At 38.0% G+C, this 21,195-nt stretch overlaps 1 protein-coding gene across 2 annotated transcripts in view; it reads left to right on the forward strand.

Annotated features, from left to right (window-relative positions):
* Positions 1–16,988, forward strand: part of BMS1 (BMS1 ribosome biogenesis factor) — a 58,797-nt gene extending 41,809 nt beyond the window's left edge. The window contains exons 14-23 of one of the 2 annotated variants that reach the window (XM_037041343.1): positions 3,761–3,834; positions 4,831–5,007; positions 7,796–7,984; positions 8,075–8,255; positions 8,562–8,620; positions 9,626–9,748; positions 10,999–11,146; positions 11,487–11,662; positions 15,376–15,537; positions 16,063–16,988. In XM_037041343.1, the coding sequence (XP_036897238.1) occupies positions 3,761–3,834; positions 4,831–5,007; positions 7,796–7,984; positions 8,075–8,255; positions 8,562–8,620; positions 9,626–9,748; positions 10,999–11,146; positions 11,487–11,662; positions 15,376–15,537; positions 16,063–16,293 (1,520 nt within the window). In that variant the 3' untranslated portion in view covers positions 16,294–16,988. The remainder of the gene's footprint in view (positions 1–3,760; positions 3,835–4,830; positions 5,008–7,795; positions 7,985–8,074; positions 8,256–8,561; positions 8,621–9,625; positions 9,749–10,998; positions 11,147–11,486; positions 11,663–15,375; positions 15,538–16,062) is intronic. The other variant, XM_037041344.1, reaches the window with a different exon arrangement.
* Positions 16,989–21,195: the final 4,207 nt, after the last annotated feature.

A 21,195-nucleotide genomic window follows, 5' to 3' on the forward strand; every position in this document is an offset into this window, starting at 1 on the left:
GCTGGGGGCTCACTGAGTCTGGCTGTTGCTTGTTTGAGAGGATTTGTGGTGTTCTGAAGCATGAGCCAAGACCAGGGATTCATATGGAAAGTCACTTTAACAGTTCATGTGTACAGGTAATTTGGGTAGGAGGGAGTCTCTGGAGATCTTCAGGGTGGGACGAATAGTGTTAGTGAGGTTGATGGAGTCTCAGATATGGTACCAGCCTGCTGGCTCTGTGGCTCTGTAGGGCGTGGGTACAGAAAGGGGACAATGGCCTCTGTCTGCCTTTCTGTCTGGGGGGAAAGCTATGCCCCAGCTCTTGCCTTGATGCCAGACACTTCAGTTCCTCTGTGTATGCTTCTGGTGCCTTTCAAGCTACTCCCCAGTGCTGGAGCTCAGAGGGAATGAGCCTGTGTAAGTCCATGTGTGGATTCTTTAAGAGGAATTAGTTGGAACTGCAGAAGTTTCTTCCACGGACTCAATTCCCACTGGTGTTTGCATCCAAGCACTAGAAGAAACCCTGGGCTGGGGGGTCCTGATGTGGGGCTAGAACTCCTCATTCCTGAGATATTCCTCCCAAATTTTTATCTAGCATGTATGGTTGTGGGACCAGCCTATTATGTGTTTCTGCCCTTCAGAACAGTTTGGATGGATGTATTTTTTTTAATTCTGTAGTTGTCTGAGTTTCATTCAACTTAATTTCTGATGGTTCTGTATTTTAGTTGTGATTTTGAAATGGTTATGCAAGGAGCTAATCTGTGTCTACTTGTACTGCTATCTTGACCTGAAGTACCTAACACCATACTCATGATGTCAAACTATTTGGGTTTGTTCTGATTTGCCTTGTTACCCACATATGCCCTATCTTTGTAGATGTGAGGTGGATGTATTCTGCTGTTGTTGGGTATAGTGTTCTATATGTATCAGTTTGATTGTGATGGGTTGACTGTGTTCAGATCTTCTGTATCTTTGCTGATTTTCTGTCTAGTTTTATCAGTTACAGAGAGAGTGATTTTGAAGTTGCCAGGTGAAATTGTAGATTGACTTCCTTTTCTTTCAGCTCTATCATTTTTTGCTTCAATTATTTCAGGCTTTGTTTGGTACATACACATTTAGGATTGTTACATTTTACTGGTAGATTGATCTTTTTGCCATTACATATTGTCCCTTTCTGTTCAGTCATTTGTGAGGGAGGGATTCCAGCCCTAGTGTTATGGGAATACTTGAACAGCCAACATCTGACACTAGACAGACGAGGGCAGCTGCAGTTTATTAGTTATGCACACTCACAGCCAGAGGGAAAAGACACCATTACACCGTGCAGGGATTGCATTTGAGAGGCAGACTTTGTACTTAAAAGAGCACAGGGTAGCCATTGGTTTTTCCTTGAGAAGATGGACTAGCTTTTTTCAATAAATTCATGGTCTTTTAGCTTGGGGACTAGATGAGGTGGCACTGGTTCAACTAATAAAGGAACTAGTAGGGATGGGGTACTTTTTTATAAGTTAGGAGCATATTTGTCAGGGAGCCTATGAGGCTCAAAATATCAGGGTAGGACATGAAATTTTAAGTCTCTCTGTGGTAATTTTCTTTGCTCTGAAGTTACTTTATAAGATATCAATAGAGCAAAAGGTTTTTTTTCGGCTTTTTAAAAAGTTGAGCTTGCATGGTATATCTTTCTTTGTCCTTTAATTTTCAACCTATTTATGTATTCAATTTGAAGTGAGTCTCTTGTAAACCATGTGTAGTAGGGTTATGTGTTTTTTGTGGCATGTTTATGCCATTTACATTTATGGTATTTATGGGTATGTATCTTAAGTCTAATATTTTATTTTTATTTATTTATTTATTCTAATGCTAATTCTTGTTTTTTCTTTTTCCTTTTTCTTCTGTTTTGATTTGTGTACAATATTTTTTAGTATGTAATATTTGGAAACTCATGAGGATATTTTAATGTGTCCATATTTTAATCTTATTTTGTTTTATCTTTTTTCCCAATAGTCCTAGATTTTTCCTTTTATAATTAATTTTTCTCCTGCCTAAGAACATTTTTATACCTTTTAAAGGGTAGCTATGCTAATGACAAATTCCTGCAGTTTTCTTTTGTCTAAGAATGTCTTTATTTCCCAAAAGTATATAGCCTCACCAGATACAGAACTTGTCATAGATGATAGTTCTTTTTGTTCATCACTTGAAAAATGTGCTACTTTGTGGCCTCCGTAATTTCAGAGTAGAAGATATGCTGTTATTGGAATTGGTGTGCCTCTACAAATAATCTGTCATTTCTTTTTGGCTGCTTTGAAGAATTTGTTTTGCTTTTAGTTTTCAGAAGTTTGATTGATACGGAGTTTACTGGATTTATTGTTCGAGATTTGCTCAGTAAATTTATGCCTTTCACCAAATTCAAACATCTTGAGTCATTATGTTTTTCAGCCTCAGTCTCCTTGTAAGACTTTAATGATAAATTTGTTTCTGTTCCACAGGTCTCTGAGGCTCTGATCTTTTTTTTTTCCTCTGTGTTGTTTAGATTGTAACTTCTATTGATTGGGCCTCAAGGTTGCTGATTCTATCCTCTGTCGCCTCTGTTTATTGTAGAGTCATCCAGCTAGGTTTTCTTTTTCTTCTTCTGGTAATTGTATTTTTTAGTTTCGTAATTTCCATTTGGTTTTTCAGTTTTTTTCCTGAGGGTTTTGATTGGTTTTACTCCTTCATGATTTCTGGAGTTGATGGTTATATACATACCGGGGAGGAGCAAAGGAAACATGTATACACCATCTTTTCCAGACCAGAATTTTGGTAGGTGTATTTATTGTAACTGTTAAAGGGAGAATTGGCATCTTAATGATAATTGAGTCTTCATTTCCAAACACATAGTAATCTTTATTTGTTCAGTAGGTAATATTAATAATACCTCCTTCACTGGGTCATGTTGAAAAATGTAGTTAAAACATGTGCTTTGAGCAGAGTCTGGCATGTAAAAGTGTTAGCTAGTGTTATTCTGTGTGTGCTTTGGTAGCCTATTAAAGCTTTTATAATACTGAGTTAAAGATTATCCCATTTCTTGTTTATTTCTAAATATCTTATTTTCATTTTAATGGGATCTTCCCATCTTTTACATTTCCTTTTGATCTTTGGTTCTTTCACTCCTTCTTATAGGAAAATGTTTTAATATCCTTCTAAAGTTGCCTCCCAGAGTACTTTTACTTGTCTTATTTCTTTTAAGGGTAAGAATCATAAGTGAACTTAGAGCTTCAGAAGTGACTGTATGAATGAATGAGCTCTCCATGTGGGCTCAACACTATTTGGTACATTGTACTAATTCTTTTTAGGTACTATTCTTTTGTAATGTATGGTTTTCCCCTAGGTAGGTCACACAGTTTTGTAATGTTGAGCTTACTGGTGAGACTCTTTTTCACATGTGCTGTTATCTAAGCCATGGCTTTTCAAGTCACTCTTTGAACTATTGGTTTTGGGGGTCTCACCTGCAGGGCATGTGTAGCACTCACTGTGCATCTCTGCTATGGTGTCTATTACTTATATTGGAAAAATAGGTCTTGGCTACATGGGATGTCGAAGTAAAGTATGGAAATGTAGATTGGGTTGTAACAAGAAAAAGAAGCCTGTTTTAAAGGCAGGATTTTTCTGGATTGTGTAGTAATAGGAATAGTAAAAATGAAGTTTGGGGTTCAGAACATATTCTCCATCTGGTTCTGAGTGGTACTGGGGTGTCACATGCAGACCCTATTCACAGAGGAGTTACTTGGTTGTCTTTTCCCAGAGGAGCTCTATGGTGACTTTGAAGACTTGGAAACAGGGGATGTGCACAGGGGAAAATCAGGCCTGGATACTCAGGTATGAATTTGCCATGGCCAGTGTCAGCCACTGGCCCTTGATCCGTGGTCAGTATATTCCAAGGGAGACCTGTTTTAAGAAATCCTAATCTTATTATCTGTAATAGATTAGAGACTGGATGGATTCCTTAATGAAAATGTGGAGGTTGGAGTCAGATCAAAAGTTACAGGTTTATTTGTTATTCTTGATATTTGGACTAAAACCTGTTATCCCTTCTTATCATTATGATTCTTTAGTCATTGAAAGTTTTAGCTCTTGGGTCACCTTGTTCATCTCCATCATTCCTTTTGCCATCATTCTCCTCTTAAATCATATGCAGAATCTAATGAACAAAATAAACTAACAAAAGAGAAATAGACTCATAGAGAACAGACTGACAGCTCTCAGGGGGCAGGGGGTGTAGGTCTGGGCGAAAAAGATAAAGGGATTAAGAAAAAAATTTCATGGACATAGATAATAGTACAGTGATTACAGGAAGGAAAGTGTGTTGGGGGCAGGCAGAAGAGCAGTATAGGGGATAAATGGTGATGAAAGGAGACTTGGGATAGTAAACATACAATACAGTATAAAGAGATGATGTATTATAAAATTGTACACTCGAAACCTATATAATTTTCTTAACCAGTGTCACCCCCCAATGAATTAAATTTTTTTAAAAAATGGAAGAAACTACTCATATCTAAGCAAAAAAAAAAATTTAATGCCATTCAGAAAAACTAATTCCCTCTTCTCCCTGAGATTTCTTTAGAACAGTATCTGGGCACATCTGGGCTTGGGACATTTGTAATTATTTTTTCATATTTGGCATTACCAGGCAGATTAAGGAATGGCAGTACATGTTATTTACAGCCCAAGGCTGTGTTTTTTTTTTTTTTTCATGATGATCATAAATTAGATTTTTATAGCTCAATAGAAGTTTTTTAATCTGTTTTAAGTCTAAAAAAGAAAAAGGATCTTCACAAGCTTTTACACTATTTCCTTTTCTGGAAATTTAAGATTGACAATGTAGAGAAAGAAGTTAAAGAAGAAATTGAACCCAATGCAGAGGAAAGTGCTAAGAAAAAGCATTTGGATAAGAAGAGAAAATTGAAGGAGTTGTTTGATGCGGAATATGATGAGGGAGAAAACACGTACTTTGATGATCTTAAAGGAGAAATGCAGAAACAAACACAGGTAAGAAAGCTAAGATCCTATCAGCCTCATTTCAAGGATATAATACAGTGTCATGAATACTTAACTTTCTCTGGCTCTCTGCTTCTTGACCTATTTCTGTGCTTCTCAATTGGACTCCAAGATTACGGTGCAGATGAGTGTGTTTATTCATTCAGTCATCTGTTTCTTTCAGAAATTCACCAGAAAGATATTAGTGCCTATTTTGCACCAAACATTAAGTGCTGAAGAAGCAGAAATGGTGAACTGCTACCTCTACTTTTGAGGGTCTCACAGTATAGTTATTTGAGGCAGTGAGTTTATTTAAATGCCAGCATTGCTTTAGCATTTGTATTGCTACTTCCTGCAGCCATGATCAGATCATCTGAATAAGGAGGTGATTCCTGGCCTGTGTGGCTTATGTACACACCAGTGGTCTTAAGGAAGGATTTTCTGAAAACTTAACTTGGTTGGAGTTCACAGGATATTTTGAGTTTAGGTCCGCTGTGGAGATAAAGGAGGCATGTAAAATGCTGAAAGGGAGATAGTTTAGCCCTGCTACTGGGGATATTGAACTCACTCTGAAAGACACACAAAGATGTATATGGAGTCAATGTGAGTGCTTTGACAAGTGGGGTTACCAAGAATCTCTGTAAGCTGGAACATACCTTAATATACCTTCTGCAAGTTAAGTGTATAATTTGTGAAAATGTCAACAGGTTTTACTCAACCTAGGCCTTCATCTAGTCAAAGAAGTATCCTTACTGACTGGTTGTTAATATGGTGGTTTCAGGTTTGTACTGACCAGACAGAAGTGAATGAGAAATGTAAGGCTAGTTCTGAAGTCTTTGCATTAGGCATTTACAATTTAAAATCGCTTAGAACTTTTGTGAGCCATTGTGAAGGATAGACCTTTTTACTCGAAATGAAATGGGGCCCTTTGATCAGAGGAGAAATACATATGATCTAATTACTTTTGAAAGGATTGCTCTGGCAAGTATTCAGTAAGATGAAAGTAAGATAACTCACACTGGGGGATGGGGAGGTGTGTGGCAGTGGAAGTTAAAGTATCAAATCCTGGGTGTATACTTTATTTTAAAAGTACATCAGTAGGATTTCCTAGTGGATTGAATATGGGGATTGAATGTTGGGTATATGAGAGAGAAAATAAGGATGACTTACTGGAAGAATTGGATTTTTGTAAGTAAGACAGAAAAACTTCTAGTTGGTATAGGTTTGGGAAGATGAAGTTTAGATCTGTTAGGTTTGGGTTATCTTTCAGACAGTAGAGTGGCAAGTAGTGAGTAAGGAGTTCTGGAGAGAAGTTGGAGCCAGGGACCTAGATCTAGATGCTGCTTAAAGCCATGAGATGAATGGGATGACATGGAAAGTAAGTATAGAGACAGGAGAGGAGAGGACCAGTACTGACACTGGGTAGGTACTCCATTATGAGATTCTGGAAGAGGGGAAGAATCATCAGTGGGTATTGAGCAGTGTTCAGGAGACATCAGAAATCCAAGAGAATATATGGTGTGCTGGAAGCCATTGTAGAAGGAAGTGATAAATTACTTCAAATGTCCTTGATATGTTAACTATAATTAAGACAAAAATGACCACTGGATTAGGAATGTTGAGGCCTATAAGTGACTCTGTCAAGCATTTTTATGGAATGTGGATTAAAGTCCAATTTTAGGAACTTAAGAGAATGGAGCAGAATTCCAATGGAATGGAGCAGAGAAAATGGAGACTGCAACTACAGAAAACTTTTGTGACATTTTTCTTCAGAAAGAAGCAGAAAAATGGGGAACTACTGAAGGAAGTTGAGTCAAAAGAAGATTTTAAGATAAGGGAAATAACAGGCAAGATTTGTTGGAATGAAGTCCAAGAGTAGATGATATCTAGTGTGCAAATAAAGTTTGATGTTAAATGGATTGATAAGTAATGTGTAACAGCCCCCCAGTAGAACTTCTGTGATGAGGGAAGTGTGTGTTTGAGCTGCACTGGGTTGCAACCACTAGCCACAAATTGATGCTGATTACTTGAAATGTGACCAAGTAACTGAATTTTTAAGTTTCTATTTAATTTTAATTAATTTCAATTTAAAAAGCCATGTGTGGCTACCATATTGAGCAGTGTAGAGCTATAATAAAAGGCTAGATTTGGCTGTAAACATCAGTAGAGGGATTGGCTGTTGAAGATCTTTTAGATTGCTTAGCTTTTGAGTAAATCAGGAAGAGCAGCAAAGAATGATCATGGCCTAGCTGGTGTGGCTCAGTGGAATGAGCACTGGCCTGCAAACCAAAGGGTCATCGGTTCAATTTCCAATCAGGGCATATGCCTGGCTTGCAGGCCAAGTCCCCAGTAGGGGGAACATGAGAGGCAACCACACATTGATTTTTTTTCTCCCTCTCTTTCTCCCTCCTTCCCCCCCCCTCTCAAAATAAATAAATGTTTAAATAAAAAAAGAATGAGGATGAAGCGGTTGATTTGGGGTGTTTAAAGAAAGGAGAAAAAGTTCGAAATAAACTGGGGAAGTTGAGAGTGTTTGCTGACCAGCATTAAGGGGATCCTGAGTTGCTCATATTTGCTACACCTTGAAACAACAGAGAAGAAACTTGTTGGGACATATCCTGAACAAACTGTATTATACAGATATAATACATATTATTTTTAATTAGGATAAAGCCTAAATAATCCTGTTCATGGTCCCTTTATTTTGAAATCATTCATTTTTATATCTTAATCTTACATTTATTAAAGATTAAGAGCATTGTGGATTTTTTTAATTTATTTTTTTCTTCTCATGCATTAGCTTAACCGGGCAGAATTTGAAGATCAAGATGATGAAGCCAGAATTCAATATGAGGGTTTTCGACCTGGGATGTATGTCCGAATTGAGATAGAGAATGTCCCCTGTGAATTCGTGCTTAACTTTGACCCTCATTACCCAATTATTTTGGGTGGTTTGGGCAATAGTGAGGGCAATCTTGGATATGTACAGGTAGGTACCCTTTGCTGTGTGGTTAACAGTTGAAGTTTTTTTGGACATACTTTCACTGAATAGTCTTATTGAAATCTCTTCTCCTCTCAGATGCGCCTGAAGAAACATCGTTGGTACAAGAAAATCCTCAAGTCCCGAGATCCAGTCATTTTTTCTGTAGGGTGGAGGAGGTTTCAGACCATCCCACTGTATTATATCGAAGACCATAATGGAAGACAAAGGCTTTTAAAATACACTCCACAGCACATGCATTGTGGAGCAACCTTTTGGGGTAAAACGTGATGAAGAATAATTTGCTTATAGGTTAATTTAAAGGCTTTACCATTATAGTTTTGCTTTTAGGCTTTACCATTATAGTTTTGCTTTACCATTATAGTTTTGGCTTTACCATTATAGGCTTTACCATTATAGGCTTTACCATTATAGTTTTAGGCTTTACCATTATAGTTTTGCTTTTTTTCCTTTTATAAAATCTCAATTCATAATATTTTTCTCTTTATTTTGGATTGAAGTATATATGTAAAACAGATCCCAAATTTTGTGGTTCACTATATATTTTTGTTCTGTTTCATTTAAGGTCCTATTACTCCACAAGGAGCTGGAGTGTTGGCAGTACAGTTTGTCAGTGGTATAACGGTAAATATCTTAGATGTTTTATCTTACATATTGTGTTTGAATTATATCTTGAATATGGAATATGTACATGAAACTGTAAGTTGAAAATTACTCATCTTTAGTGTGTAGAGTGAATTTCTCTTTGTTTTTAGTGTTCCTACTTTTTAAGTACATTGTCGGAGTGGAGAAGAGGGAGTTAGAAGAATTGTAATGGTACTGATGACATTTTATATTTTTACGTACTTTGGGGACTTACTTTTCTAAAAATATTGAAGCAGTGGTTACCATGTGCTAAATACTATACTAGGTTCAGGGGATATATCAGATACTAGCTATATATAAGACCACTTCCCTGTAATTTTTCTTTTAAGATTTTATTTATTTTTAGAGGGGAAATGAGGGAAAAAGAGAGGGAAAGAAACATCAATGTGTGTTTGCCTCTCTCGTGCCCCGCCCCTGCCACTGGGGACCCGTCTCACAACCCAGGCATGTGTCCCAACTGGGAACTGACCAGCAACCCCTGCTTTGTAAGCTGTTACTCAGTCCACTGAGCCACACCAGCCAGGGCAGGACCACCTCCCTGTAATGTTGGTTTAACAAAGTATATTCACACAGTCTTCATTTGATCAATCAGAGCAGGTTTTATTGGCACCATTTAACAGAAAAGAAAACAGAGTAATGAGTAGATGGAACCCAACCTGAAGGTCCAAAATATACTTTCTTAAACATTATAACCAAATTTTCGTATTTCTTTTTATTTCAAGTACAACATTGTTGTGAAATTATGTTACTATGAAATCACGTTCAGGAAAATACTGAAGACATCATCATTAATTTGACTTTTGTGTGTTATATAGTTTCAGGTGGCTTTTGTTAAAATACTATTTTGTATGTTCAGGTATTCTTATTTTTCCATAGCTGATTGTAATGAAATATACTTTGTTAATTTGTTATATTACAGAGAATTGTCATTTTTCTTTTGCTGATACTATTCCTGAATTCAAATTTTGGGGATTTCCTTTTTAGCCTGATTTCCGGATTGCTGCCACAGGAATTGTTCTTGATCTGGATAAATCCATAAAAATTGTGAAAAAATTAAAGCTAACAGGTTTTCCATATAAAATTTTCAAGAATACTTCATTCATTAAGGTATGTATGTCTGTATATCACATATATACAATGTAGATACAGGGTGGACAACAGTAGGTTTATTCTTGTATTACAATTTATTAATTACTGTGTTTATTTGAATTGTGACTGTAAACCTATTTTACCCACCCCTGTATTGTTAAAGGAGGAATGAAATGGTTCTGAAATATAGGTCTGATGTTTTCAGGACAGGATTTTAAATCTTTATAAACTTGATCTTTGATATTTTTAGTTTACTTCTTTCTGTTGGTCTCTGTGTTACTTAAATATTCTCAGAAATCTTAAGGTAAAGTAAAATAGAGATATTTAGTAAATGAAACTATTAACTTATTACTACTTCCATATGAGACTGTCATAGAGTGTTAAAATGTGTAATCATTCACTGGGCTTTGTTTCCTACCTTTTTGATTTGCCTTAAGAAAAGAGAAAAATCATGGGTTTGTTGAACAGATTAGTAGAAAGTTAGACAAAGCAGTTCTCAAAGGACATCTCGGCAAGTATGTAGAGAAATGGACACTAATGCAGTATAACATAGGAGGGTAGTTTGAACGACCTTTATTGAAAATTTCATTAGAAGGGGTGTTCCCATTAACACAGAGTTAAGGTGGTATTAAAATGTTCTTTTATGTAGCATTTATCTAGCTCTTTTTTATTTTCTGATTGTGTGCACCTTAAGTAATGCTAAATGAGCTATATAGTCCAGCCCTGTGAGATTACAGTAAAGGCTGTCTAGTGCAGTGCAGTTCAGTCCAATAAATATGTTAGGATCTTCTGTTCAACAATGATATCAGTGATGAGCATGTTAATGAGCCCATAATAGAGTCTTAATTAATATTGTTTAGGGGAAGATAAAATAGAGTTTATTCTTCTTAACCCATTAATTCTTTTTTTTTTTTAAATATTTTATTTATTTATCTTTAGAGGGGAAGGGAAGGAGAGAGGAAGGAAACATCAATGTATGGTTGCTTCTGGTGCATCCCCTGCAGGGAACTGACCCCTGCTGGAAACTGGCCTGCAACCCAAGCATGTGCCCTGACTGGGAATCGAACCGTGATCGTCTGGTTCGCAGGCCCGCGCTCAATCCACTGAGCTACACCAGCCAGGGCCTTAACCCATTAATTCTTGACTTTTACAGGGAAAATACATTTTTATCACTCTTCAGTGTGTTGTTTTATGTTTTATAACCAAGTATGTATTTATAAACTAAGAAGTATCTGATTTTGTGTGTATGTATTATATGTATGTTGTAGGGAATGTTTAATTCTGCCTTAGAAGTGGCCAAATTTGAAGGTGCTGTGGTTCGAACGGTCAGTGGAATAAGGGGACAGATCAAGAAAGCACTCCGAGCTCCAGAAGGAGCTTTCCGGGCCAGCTTTGAAGATAAGTTGCTGATGAGTGGTAAATGTCTTTTTTGGTGTGTTCATGATAGCATGTTATTATGTGCCGTTGATTTCTAGCTAGTGTGGATTAGAGGTCGTAGTTAGGTTTTTAGAAAGCTGGAATAAGCTTGAGGTCTCCCTGGTTTGGAGCATGTGGTGCAGTGTGCCAAGTCATGCTGTATCTGGAGCCATGCAGTTCACACTTAATAAAAGTTTTATGATATTCAAGGGTAGATCACTTGGTAAAATCTGTCTTCTAATACTGTGCAACTAGCTAGAGAAGTTTGGGGTGAACATTTTGTTCTTTTGTTTGACAGATGGATATAAATCTTCTGAAAATTTTCAATTTCTTGTTCCAGATATTGTCTTCATGAGAACTTGGTATCCTGTCTCCATTCCAGCCTTCTATAATCCAGTAACATCTTTGCTGAAACCAGTTGGTGAAAAAGATACCTGGTCAGGAATGCAGACAACTGCTCAACTCCGGCTCACCCATCATGTCAGACTAAAGCCCAACAAGGATTCTCTGTATAAGGTATTATCACTCATGTGCTCTGTAGATGGCTCATCCAGATGCTTTGTGTGTAATATTTTCTGTGATTTGAATTTTTAATTAGAAAGTCTATCATTAAATTTGAATGAACATGTTGTATATTCATAGACTATTAGAGAAGAAACACAGGAAAGGAGTAATGGTAGTTTTCTGTGGTTTGGAAAAGAGACTTCATTGCTATTCTCCATCATATCCATTTATTATTTTTAAAAACAATGGGCTAATTCTTTTTTAAATATATTTTATTGATTATACCATTACAGTTGTTCTATTCCCCCCCTTCATTCCCCTCCACCCACACACTCCCTCCCCCACCATTCTCCCCCCCTTAGTTTATAACCACGTGTCTCAAGTTCTTTAGATTCTGTATTTCCCCCACTATTCTCGCCCTCCCCTATTTTCTGCCTACCATCTATGCTATTTTCTGTGCCTTCTCCCTTCTTCTCCCCCTCCCACCCCCCTGTTTCTAACCCTCCATGAGTTCTTCATTTCTATGGTTCCACTCCTGATCTAGCTGTCTTCTTGGTTTGCTTTTGTTTTAGGTGTGGTTGTTAATAACTGCTGTCCTTTCACTGTTAATATTTTTCATCTTCTTTTTCTTATATAAGTCCCTTTAGCATTTCATATAATAAGGGCTTGGTGATGATGAACTCCTTGAACTTGACCTTATCTGAGAAGCACTTTATCTGTCCTTCCATTGTAAATGAAAGTTTTGCTGGATAAAGCAATCTTGGCTGTAGGTCTTTGGATTTCATGACTTGGAATACTTCTTTCCAGCCCCTTCTTGCCTGTAAGGTCTCTTTTGAGAAATCCGCTGACAGTCTGATGGGTACTCCTTTGTAGGTGACTGTCCCCTTATCTCTTGCTGCTTCTAGGATTCTCTCCTTCATTTTAGTCTTGGCTAATGTAATTATGATGTGCCTTGGTGTGTTCCTTCTTGGGTCCAACTTCTTTGGGACTCTCTGAGCTTCCTGGATTTCCTGGAAGTCTATTTCCTTTGCCAGACTGGGGAAGTTCTCCTTTCTTATTTGTTCAAATACGTTTTCCACTCGTGGCTGTTTCTTTCCCCCTTCTGGTACCCCTATAATCTGGATGTTGGAACATTTAAAGATGTCCTGGAGGTTCCTAAGCCTCTCCTCATTTTTTTGAATTCTCATTTCTTCATTCCTTTCTGGTGGGATGTTTTGTTCTTCCTTCTGGTCCATTCCATTGATTTGAGTCCCCGTTTCCTTTCCATCACTATTGGTTTCCTGTGCATCTCCTTTCATTTCAGTTAGTTCAGCCTTCATGTGTTCCTCTAATTTGTGACTGTACTCTACCAATTCTGTGAGCATCCTGATAAATAGTGTCTTAAATTGGGGTTCTGAGAGGCTGGCAATCTGTTGGTCGCTTAGAGTTATTGGCTCTGGGACTTTGAGTTCTTCTTGTGCCATCTTTTAGGCTGTTCATGCCTGTTACGTGTAGCAGTATCAGAGCCCTAAAGTGTTCACTAGAACAGGGCAACTAAGTCGCTGGGTTCTGACGTTGTATGTGGGGGCGGGGTCAAAGAGGGACAATAGCTTCCCGTCTGCCGCCTGCCGCCGCGGCCCCGGCGCCGCAGCCACCACCGTCACCAGGCCCATGCGTTTTGTTCCACTGCACGCGAGTGTGCCACCGCTGTCAGCCCTCCACCACTGGGTTCGCCCCCTGGGGCCTGTGTGGTCCGTCTCACTGTGCGTGAATGTGCGACCGCGGTCAGTCTGCCCCACAGCCCGACTGGATCCGGGCTGCCTGCGCACCTAGGTTGGGGGATCCGTCCTGCCTGACCCAGCTCCGCTGCTGGCTCCACCTCTCTTACCGTCCCCGTTGAACGGTTCGTAGTTGTCGGACTTCCATATAATTCCGTTTTCTGGTCTTTGGGTGTGTCCTAGTTCTCCAAACCTTTGTTGTGTTCAAACTTGGTTGTGGGGGCTAATTCTTATTCAAGCATTGTAGGCTTAGGGGAAAGTTTCAATAAACATTTTTATTAAAGTGTAATATACATACAGAAAAGTACACAAATCAGAAGTGTACAACTCATTGAACTTTAACACAACCTTATTGCCACCACCTGGATGAAGCAGTAGAATTACTAGCACAACAGAAGCCCCTAATGTGACCTCTCCCAGTCACTAACCTTCTTGACTCCTGATATGTAAATTAGTTTAGCCTGTTTTTGAGTTATATAAAATACAGCACATATTTTGCCTGTCTTCTTTCAATAGTATTATGAAATTTATTCGTGTTCTTGTATATAGCAGACATTCAGTTATTACTGTTGAATAGAATTCTGTTATATGAAGAGGTCAATTTATCTATTGATGGACTTCAATTCCAATACTTGGCCATTATAAATGCTGCCATGAACATATATGTGACTTTACTGGGTGTATGTGGGCACATATTTCTGTTGCATAGATCCCCAAGAGTGGATTTCCCAGGTTAAAGAGTAGGCATTTGTTAAACTTCAGTATATGATGCCTGTAGTATTTTAAAGTCACACCAGGTTAGTTAGACTCCCACTAACAGCTTATTGGAGTTCTGGTTTTTCCATATTCTTGCCAGTAGTTGACCTCACCAGTATTTTTTTCTTTTAAGTTCTCAGTGCCTTTCTATTTTTATTTAGATTTTGGTTTCAGAACTTTCATTTTTTTATTCACAGATTAACAATATATTTGAAAATAGTTGTTTGTTTTAATGCAGGATATTTGATTGTTTTGTAATAAGATGGTAGTTCAGGCTAGTAGTCTGCCATTCTGCTTGAGACAGAAGTTTTCTTGGCATTACTTTTTCTATAAAATAGTTAATTTTGAATCATATTGCATGAGTGTTTCTTAAAATACACTACACTTCAGGACATGGTATGTCTTGTCCAGTCTGAAGTGCTTATTCTTCTTGAGAAGGTGATTTCTCTGATTTCTTTCATTCTAAGGCATTTTAATTTTCTAAAACAGAGTATTGAACATTATTGTAGATAATGTTTTCAATAATTTAGGGGCATAGCAGAAATATTCTTAGTTGATGTTAACCTTGGTAAAAGCCTGGGACAAAAGTCTCTACTTATTAATGAGTTCTGAGGCATCTCAATTTAAGCATAGAATTTAGATTACTTTAAAAACTGAATGTAGAGAGTGCCTTGCCTTCATTTGTTGTTTAAATCTCAAACTTTCTCAGCTGGTTTTCTATTAGAAACAGAATAAAGTTAAACTTCTCAATGGGAATCAAGGATGGAGACACTGACTTTGATTAGGGGAAGAACTATGTCCTTAAATCAAGAGGGGTTGATAGTCAGTATGAACGGCCAGATTATTCTTGTTAGGTTAGAAAAAAATCACCTGAGTGCCCTTAAAGATAAGGACAGAATTTTCCATTACAAGAAATTTTGGATGTATTCAGCTGTTCTATTGAGATTCCCATAGTTCATCCTGTAGAAAAGAGGACAGTTGAATTCCTGAATGAATTGTAAATATTTTTTATATATTTCTGTTTTGCCTAGAGCTGTGCTCGTCTGTTGATGCAATCCATATTTGATAGATTATTAAATCCTTGTTTCTGATGGTCAGCATATTCTGGTGTTACTGATCTAGGGTAAAGTCAATCCATTGAGAAGATTTTATGCAAGTTTTAAATGTACACAGGTCATAATTTAAATGTCACCATCTTTTTTTTCTTTTCAGCTGATTGTGAGACAGAAGAAACATTTTAATTCACTGCACATTCCAAAAGCCTTGCAGAAGGCCCTGCCCTTTAAGAACAAGCCTAAGACCCAGGCAAAAGCAGGCAAGACTCCTAGGGACAGGCTGAGACCCGCAGTCATTCGAGAGCCTCATGAAAGGAAGGTAATGTCAATAATGGCTTCCTGCGTGCTGTATTTAGATGTGAAAATAATGCTGTCAGTAGCACATTTAGTATTTCTGCTGTCTACTCATTTTTCATCAGGAAAGGATAAGGGCCAGGCTTACTCAAGGCATTGAAATTGAAAATGGCAGTTAGAGGAAAGGCTAGAGTTTTTTTCTCTTTTGTTTAGCCATACCCTGCCTCATGCATTTTAATGGGGAATAATAGGCACACAGCTTGTAAATCACTCTGTCGTAATTGGTTATACATAGTATCTAAAGGTAGTTTTGTGTTGAAGACCATTATTCAAGTATTTTGCTAAGTAAATAGGCTCTAACTTATATGTTCGTTCAAATTATAACTTCCTAGTTCAGGATAAATTCTCACTTAGGTAACATTCATTTGTACCATAAATTGATTCTAGTTTTGATAGTCAGCTGAGGTGTATAGGTCCCATTAAACTTCAAAGGAAGGCATGCTATCACTGCTGGAGCAGTCTGATGTTCACTGAGTTTTGTGCTTGTCAGATCCTGGCTCTGCTGGATGCACTAAGTACAGTGCACAGCCACAAGCTGAAGAAGAACAAGGAGCAACGACATCTGCACAACAAAGAACACTTCAGACTGAAGCAGAAGGAACAAGAAGAGAAGCTGAAGCGACAGAAAGATCTCAGGAAGAAGCTCTTTCGAATTCAGGGTCAAAAAGAAAGAAGAAATCAGAAGTCTAGTCTGAAGGGGCCCGAGGAGCAAATGAAGTGAGCTCCAGACAGATAGGCTATCATTTGAATTAGAGCACTGGAGCCCCAGAAAGATCTCTTTGTTGGATTTTTCACTTAGACTGTGCCTTGGAGAAGAGAAATGGAAATCTACTGATAGGATACCTGTTTATTCTCAACATCTTGGTTATGTTAAGGTTTAAGGCAATGTAATTTGTGGTTTTGTAGATTCGCTTATATTTCTCGTACCTGTCTCAGTTTATTTTTTTGTGCTTATAAAAAACGATTAAAATATTTTCCCCTTAATTTTGGCTTACTAGTTTTCATTAGGGAAGGAATGCTTGATGATTGTGGATAAATACTTATTCTGCCCTTCATGGTGAGTCTTCCAGAAAGGGGAGGAATGTTAACTTGAAAGAAAAATTTTAGAAAAGGATGTATGTACAATGCACAGCCAATTTTCCAATATGATACATGTTGTACAATAATGTAGCAACTTAACTGCAGATAGGAGAAACCAGCTTCTTCCATAAGCCAAACTTAAAGAGACTTGCAAAAGTGTAAAACAGTGCTACTTTCCTGCAAATTGCTTTTGCCTTGGAAAATATTTTTCACAAGAACATGCTATTTATGTTACCATAAAATAGCCTTTGTTTGGTTCTTGTAAAACTAATTTTTAATTTTTTCTTAGCTCTAATTTCTGATATGGTAAAAGTTGTTGCTACAGTCCACATGAAGAAAAACTTTTAATACCTCAGTCATTTATAAGAGTTTAAAAATCTTGCCCTGGCTGGTGTAGTTCAGTGGATTAAGCGCGGGCCTGTGAACCACACGATCGCGGTTCGATTCCCAGTCAGGGCACATGCCTGGGTTGCAGGCTGGTTCCTTGCAGGCCAACTCCTAGCAGGGGATGCACGAAAGGCAACCATACATTGATGTTTCTCTCCCTCTCCTTCCTCTCTAAAGATAAATAAATAAGTAAAATCTTTAAAAAAAAATTTTAAAAAGAGTTTAAAAATCTTAAGGTTCAAGTGTTTGGGAATCACTACACCAAACTGTTCCCTGCTCACCACCATGCACCTTCAACCTAACTATTGATGTCAGGTACTTCATATGTGTGCAATAAATGGGTGAATTAATTAAATACCTGCTAGATTTAATTAATACTGTGCTTCAATTTTTCCTTACCTGTGAAGATGCTGTGGCCTGGCAGCAAGCGCACAGGAAAACAAGGTACTACTACCAAGCTTTCCAATTTCTCCCTGTGACATTCTGGGCACACCTCACCTGCCCTACATGCCAGGTTGGCTTGCCAGTCTCAGGGTTGAAGGAAGGACGTAAGTGTGATAATATGCTTTAAAAACCATAAGTTTTGGCAAACTTAATAACATAAAACCTAAGTAGGGGAGTTGCTATCTAAGTGGAGCTATTTTATCATATTCTTAAATTTTCATTTCTCTTGAGGAATCCTGACTGAAGAGAGGGAAGAGAAGACTGGCTCCAGTATACACAGCTGGCTTGACTCAGGGAGACAGCCCGGCCACCTTACCACTGCCTTATGCTGAGGGGACAGCCAGAACCTCTGCCACAGAGCCTGCGTGATCAGGTTTTCCCTCCACCTGACAGAGATAAGAGTGCTAGCACATTAACAAAAGGGAAAAGAGAACAGGTGAAATGAATTTTAGTATTTTTATTTTTTAAGCCAGTATATCTAAATATTATTACAACACATGATCAATATAAAAACCATTACTGAGATATTTGACATTCCTGTTTTTTGTCAGCTCTTTGAATCTGGTGTGTATTTTACAGTACCTCTCAGTTTAGATGCTACATTTTGTGGAAGATAATTGGTTTATATTTAGATTTTATAAAATTTGCAGTTGAAAAGTAAAATTTACATTAACCCTAGCTATTTCAAATATAACTGAAAGTGGTACCAGTTTTTGAATTGAAATAGAAACTAAATAAAATTAAACAAAATTAAATCTTCAGTTCCTTAGCAGCAGTTGCACATTGCAGTTTCTTGATGGCCTGTGGGGCCAGTTGTTATGTTGAGAGGACAGTGTGGCTGTAGACATAATGTAGGTCAGAGAAAGATTCCTTAAAGGAAGCAAGTGACCTTTGACCCATGATCTGAAGAAGCAGGCTAACTTGGCAAAAGGTGGGAGTTGGGGTGGGGAAGAGTATATAGTATGCCAGGCAGCAGGGATGTCTGTGCTAAGGTCCTGTGGCACAAGTCAATGTGGATAGAGCCAGGATAGGGACACAGCATTGCAGGCAGCTGGAGAAGGAAATGAAAAGGCGGGTAGAAAGACTGGGGATATGAGACCAAATTAAGGTGCTGTTGTTATCCCAAGATACTGGGAATCCCTTAGAAGTAGTTAGCTAGTACAATATGGTGAGCTTTGCATTTTTGAAAAATTCCCTTTCTCTACTGCTGGGTAGAGAATAGTTTGGAGGGAGTTTAGGCATAAGTCCGGGAAGGAGGCTGACATAGGAGTGCTGAAAGGTGGTGCAGAGAGGCAGAAGTGGAGGACGCTAGGGTTTTAGCCAGTAGCTTTGAAAGTATGAGTATATTATCCCTGGCTGGTGCGGCTCGGTGGATTGAGCATGGGCCTGCAAAGGATTGCAGTTCGGTTCCCAGTCAGGGCACATGCCTGGGTTGCGGGCCAGTTCCAGGCATGGGATGCAAAAGAGGCAACCATACATTGATATTTCTCTCCTTCTCTCCTTCCCTTCCCCTCTAAAGATAAAGAAATAAAATATTTTTTTAAAAAAGAAAGTATGAGTATATTAGATATGGAGGTTATAAGAAGCCATGGATTTACAGGGAAGACCCCAGGACTTCCAGGTGTTTAACCTGACCTGGGAGTCTAGCTAACTGAGATGTAGGGTAGAATGATGAGCTCATTTTTTAGAGCATGTACCTGTTGGGATGGCCATATAGAGACATCAGTGGACCTAGAATTACTGTTTAAAGCTCATGTTCATATATCATCTGGGATTAAAGTACACTTTCTGACAGACATCAGTACCTACCTGGAAGTGGGTGAAATAATCTGAGGGGTCAAGATTGAACACAATGGTTCTCAGTTCAGCATTCTTTCCATTAGCTCAATATCTTCACATAAAAAATTCAAGCCCTGTGTATAGACCAGTGCCCAAGAAGCCCATGTGATTCTCCTAAGGTTCATCTAAACACTGTGCACATAAGCCAGACGTGTTAGTGACACCAATAGAGATGAAAGCTGTCTTTCCAATGTCTTAGACTACTTAGTAACCACACAGTTGACTATCCCAGTGTTGAGGTGCAGTGAGGGTCTGGTTAGGGGACTCCAGGCTGTGCCACTCACTAGGATGTGACTATGGTCAAGTTCCTGAGTAGCTCTGAGTTTTAAGTTTCAGTCCATAAGATGGAAATAATAAACCAGTCTTAACAGGTTGTAAGGCTTTAATGAGGCCACATGCAAAGTTATAGTACAGAACAGATTTTTAACTTTTTTAATTCTCATATCATTTTAAAGAGGTATATAGGTCTATGAATTTTAACATGTATGTAGATTCAAGTAACCACCACCACAATTGAGATATTAAATAATCCCATCTACATATCTACATTAAATAATCTCATTTTATATAGCCAAACCATCTGCTACCTCCGATCCCTGCTAATTGCTGATGTGTTTTTTTTCATCATAATAGCTTTGTCATTTTGAAAAGGTTGTGTAAGTGGAAACATACCGTATGTAATCCTTTTTTTAAAGTATATTTTATTGATTACGTTTGACCCATTTTTTTCTTCCTTTTATCCCCCTCTGCTCTGCATCCCTGCACCCTCCAGCATCTCTACCCCCTTTAGTCTATGTCTGTGAGTTGTACATACAAATTCTTTGGCTTCTCCATTTCCTATACTATTCTTAACCTCCGCCCTATTTTATGCCTACCATTATGCTTCTTATTACCTGTACTTTTCCCCACCCATTCTCCCCCTCACCTTCCTCACTGATAACCCTCCATATTATCTCCATTGCTGAGATTATGTTCCTATTCTAGTTGTTTGCTTAGTTTTTGTTTTTGTTTTTAGGTTCATTTGTTGATAGTTGTGAGTTTGTTGTCTTTTACTGTTTAGCCTGTTCATAGTTTTTTATTTTCTTCTGTTTCTTAGATAAATCCCTTTAACATTTCATATAATTAGGGCTTGGTATTGAGGAACTCCTTCAACTTGACCTTATCTGGGAAGCACTTTATCTGTCCTTCCATTCTAAATGAAAGCTTTGCTGGATAGAGTCATATTGGATGTAGGTCCTTGCCTTTCATGACTTTGAATACTTGTTTCCAGCCTCTTCTTGCTTGTAAGGTTTCCTCTGAGAAATCAGCTGATAGTCTTATGGGCACTCTTTTGTAGGTAACTGTCTCCTTTTCTCTTACTGCTTCTAAGAGTCTCCCCTTCTCTTTAATCTTCGGTAGTGTAATTATGATGTGCCTTGGTGTGTTCTTCCATGGGTCCAGCTTGTTTGGGACTCACTGATCTTCCTGGAAGTCTGTTTCCTTTGCCAGATTAGGGATGTTCTCCTTCATTATTTTTCAAATCAGTTTTCAATTTCTTGCTCTTCCTTTCCTTTTTCTGGCACCCCTGTTATTTGGATGTTGGAATGTTTAAAATTGTCCAGAAGTTCCTAAGCCTCTATTCATTTTTTAAAATTCTTGTTTCTTCATTCTGTTCTGGTTAAATGTTTATTTCTTCCTTCTTCTCCAAACCGTTGATTCGAGTCCTGGTTTCCTTCCGTTCACTGTTGGTTTCCTGTATATTTTTCTTTATTTCACTTTGCATAGCCTTCACTTTTTCCTCTATTTTGTGACCATACTCAACCACTTCTGTGAGCATCCTGATTATAGGTGTTTTGAACTCTGTATCTGATAAGTTAGCTATGTCTTCATTGCT

This window comes from Sturnira hondurensis, unplaced genomic scaffold, assembly GCF_014824575.4.
Source record: "Sturnira hondurensis isolate 20B ecotype Veracruz unplaced genomic scaffold, ASM1482457v3 Scaffold0002930, whole genome shotgun sequence".
In the NCBI taxonomy this organism is placed as follows: Eukaryota; Metazoa; Chordata; class Mammalia; order Chiroptera; family Phyllostomidae; genus Sturnira; species Sturnira hondurensis.